Below are 4,247 nucleotides of genomic sequence, written 5' to 3'. Positions count from 1 at the left end.
TGGTTGGGAAGCTCAAGTTGAATCTCATTTGAGTTGTGTCTTCCCCAAACAAAACATGAATTATACCTTTCGTCGCACAATGTCTGTTGATGTCGAAGTCTCGATGACGACTCTGTCACTATAAAATATCCTCTTGTAGCCTATGATGCAAGGAGCAAGAATCTATACTTGGAATGAAGTTTGGATGTGTAATTCTTTCAAAATCATAACCTTGAAGCATAAGGAATTGAAGCTTCTCCCCACTCTCTCTCGTTTCTCAGCTGATGGAAGTGGAGAGAAATGAATCAGCACATTTCTATATATATACCATGCCATGTGTCAACTTGAGAAACAAAGGTGGCTTTCTCGCATGCAGCACCGCGGGTGCGCTCCCTCTAGACCGCAGGTGCGCTCAATCTTCGGCAGTCCATTCATTTTCCAAAATCGACGACCGCGGGTGCGCTACATATAAGACCGCGGGTGCGGTGACATCAACGCGGGTGCGGTTACGTTTGAACCGCGGGTGCGGTGTCATTTCTGTAAATAATTTCCAACTCTCTGTCCATCAACCGCGGGTGCACTCTTTCTTGGACCGCGGGTGCGGTATCTTCCATGGTGCGTGTGCGGTCTGCCCTTCATTCAAAATTCTAATTTTTCATGTATCTCCTTCCCCCATCTCATTACATGTCATGAATTCTCATATCTTTAAATATCGCATCAATGAAGACTAATAAATCTCAGGCCTTACAGTAATACCCTGCCAACCCAAGAAAACTCCGTACCTCTGAAACTGTCTTTGGAATGGAACATTTCTTGATAGATTCAATTTTAGAAGGATCTACCGAAATTCCTTCTTTCGAAACAATATGGCCCAAAAATACCACCTGCTCCAACCAGAACTCGCATTTCTTTAACTTGACATACAATTGCTTATCCCTCAATAGCTGCAACACAATCCTCAAATGCTCACGATGAAGTTCTCGTGTCTTTGAGTTGATCAAGATGTCATCAATGAAAACAATGACAAAAGTATCCAAATACGGCTTAAAGACACGATTCATTAAATCCATGAAAAATGAAGGAGCATTGGTTAGTCCAAACGACATCACCAAAAATTCATAATGGCCATACCTCGTTCTAAACGCAGTCTTTGATATGTCATCCTTTTTCACCTTCAGTTGATGATAACCGGACCGAAGGTCAATCTTTGAAAATATTGCTACTCCTTGCAATTGATCAAAGAGATCATCAATACGTGGCAAAGGATATTTGTTCTTCACTGTTAGCTTGTTGAGTTCTCGGTAGTCAATACATAATCGCAATGATCCATCTTTCTTCTTTACAAACAAAACTGGAGCTCCCCACGGTGATGAACTAGGTCGGATAAAACCTTTATCTAATAGCTCCTACAATTGAGTCTTCAATTCTTTCATTTCAGTAGGATCCATTCTGTATGGAGCCTTGGAAATTGGAGATGTACATGGAATTAAATCAATAACAAACTTCACCTCTCGATCAGGTGGTAATCCAGGCATATCATCAGCAAATACGTCAGGATAATCCTGAACCACATCAGTACCCTGTAATTGCAAATTACTTTCCTTTTGCACATCAACCACTGAAGCTAGAAAACCCATACAACCATTGTGCAACAACTTATTAGCTTGAAGGCAAGAAATAATAGGAATACCCATCGAAGAGCCTAGATCAACAAACACATCACCATCATGGTCATCAACTAAAAACTTCACTGTTTTGCCAACACAATCGATCACCGGACGATAAGCAAATAACCAATCCATACCCAATATAACATAAAATGCAACCATTGGAATAACAATAAGGTCAGCAAACCGTAATCTATTACCCACTTGTACGGGACATGCCTTGATAATATTAGTGGCACAAATTTCATCCCCAGAGGGCAACACAATATTGAAGTGTAATGGCATAACAGTAGGTTCAACAGATATAGAATGCATAAACACTTCAGACATAAAAGAATGGGTTACACCAGTGTCAATCAATGTAATTGCTTCTTTGCCGTAGATTAAAATATTACCTGGTATTTTAGAAGAATCATCAGGATTAACACTTTCCTTCGTCATAGCAAAAATTCTGCCTTGGACTTTTCCTTTGCCTGAGGAGAGAGGACATTTCAATGCCGTGTGCCCCATCTCCTTGCATCTAAAACATTGTCGACTACCCACCAAACATTCACCCTTGTGTGGCTTTCCACACTTGGGACACAATGGTCTCTCAGTAACAGAAGAAGGCACAATAGGTTTATTACGCTGCTCCATTTTACCTTTACCATTGTGGCCACCTCGTACATCTGCACTTGCACCTTGGCCTCTTGCTTGGAAAGCTTGCCTTCTTAGCTGCCTCTCTTTCTCGATCTCTTGCTCATCGTGCTCGGCTAGCAAGGCCCTCTCAACATTATCCTGGTATGTGACCACCTTGGACATATGCACATCTATTCGAATCTCTGGCTTCAATCCACGAAGGAAGTGTTCACCTTTATCTTTATCATGCTCAGCAATAAAAGGAACAAAGACACATCCTTCTTCAAACTTCAGGGTGTACTCAGTAACAGACATAGCATCTTGCTTTAATTCAAGAAATTCTTTCACCTTCTTGGCCTTGACTTCGCTCGAGAAATATTTGGCGTAGAATAAATCTTTAAACTCGTTCCACTTTAATTCTTGAACATTAACTGTCACCTTGGTGGCTTCCCACCAGATACGAGCAGCTTTGACCAACATAAAAACAACACAACTTACCTTCTCTTGGTCAGTGAACTTCAAATAATCAAATATGGCTTCCAATGATTTGATCCATTCCAGAGCCATTAGTGGATCAGTACCATCGATAAACTCCGGAGGGTTCATACGTCTGAAATGATCATAAGCACCATCTTCAGAACTTTCCGTTCTGCCTTGACCTCTTCCTTGGCCACGACCCTGGGTCGTATTTTGCATGCTCAATAACTGTTGAATTTGTTGTCCATGGACCTTTTCTTGCTCCTTCAATAACTTACTGAATTCATCTACCACCTTTGCAATCTTATTAGGGGTCCTATCATCCCCTTCAATATTCTTTTTCTTGGGAGGCATATCCTACACAAATGCTCAATTTAACATAGATAGAAAGAAATGATACATCAATGGCAATGAAATAGAATCAACTCTCAATGTTAAAATCAATAGATGCAGGATCGAAAACATACCAGATTGTCCTAGGTAGAAGAAGTCATATATGGCCCGAAGAACTTTGGCTCTAATACCAATTGAAACACCCCACTCCCATGACAATAACATTTAAAAGAAATGACATACGCGGAAGCCTTAACATTGAAAAGGGAAAGAACAATATACCATATGTATCATAAACATTTTCCAAAACTACTATACCTAACCATTAACAAAATATCATCCAAAATAAGTCCAAAAGCCAACACAAATTTTTCCCATCATTCATTTGCAAAATACAAAAATATTAACACATCCAATGTTCAACTCCCCAAAATAAAATTTTCATGAAAAAATTTCAAAAGTTTCCCTTTCCATGAGCCATATGACTTCTTCCGCCACGGACAATCCATTTCATTCCTTTTTATCACCTGCATCACATGACATTAACTGGAATGAGATAAAACTCAGTAAGCCGAAAGCTATACATAAAAAGTACATATACATTGGCTTGGATTGAAACATGGCTATATCAATGGCAATTAAATGATGAATCAGAGGCAATGAACAATGAATGATACCATCTTCAAGGAACAATAGGTAGCAAATTAACATAGATGGTATTTCATGGCATGAGTTAAAGAAAAGGAAATGATAGTTCTGTGACCTGTGACCTGTGGATACTATCTCTTTGATATATAAATATATTAAAACTGTGAGAGATACTCATAATCATGTGATTGGCCAATGACATGCATGAATTACTATCAATCCTTGGCTTTAAATCATAGGGACTTCATTGGGGCAATTGAACAAACACTTGGTAGGCACAATGAATTACTAGCTCCTTTATCAATGAATTCAATGGAAACTCTTGATCAATGAATACATAACACCAAATATATCAAGAACATAGCAATGAAAGGAGTTAGGCATCAATAAACATGGCTTTTATTCATATATATATCATGTGAGCACAAAGGAAAGCTTCTACTTACAACCCACAAGCAAATGATGGTTATGTTGATCTTGAATGCTTCCTACAACAATAAACACAATAATAACCAACAATCATCA

General features: G+C 39.0%; 1 protein-coding gene across 1 annotated transcript; it reads right to left on the bottom strand.

Moving 5' to 3' along the window:
* Positions 1-1,385: 1,385 nt before the first annotated feature.
* On the bottom strand, positions 1,386-3,095 carry LOC142537622 (uncharacterized). Its single transcript, XM_075643123.1, has one exon. It carries the CDS (start codon positions 3,093-3,095, stop codon positions 1,386-1,388), a length of 1,710 nt encoding a protein of 569 aa, XP_075499238.1.
* Between the last annotated feature and the right edge of the window lie 1,152 nt (positions 3,096-4,247).

Source organism: Primulina tabacum, chromosome 2 (genome assembly GCF_025594145.1).
Source record: "Primulina tabacum isolate GXHZ01 chromosome 2, ASM2559414v2, whole genome shotgun sequence".
Lineage (NCBI taxonomy): Eukaryota > Viridiplantae > Streptophyta > Magnoliopsida > Lamiales > Gesneriaceae > Primulina > Primulina tabacum.
The sequence above is the reverse complement of the archived record's forward strand: the minus strand, read 5'-3'. Positions and strand labels throughout refer to the sequence as shown.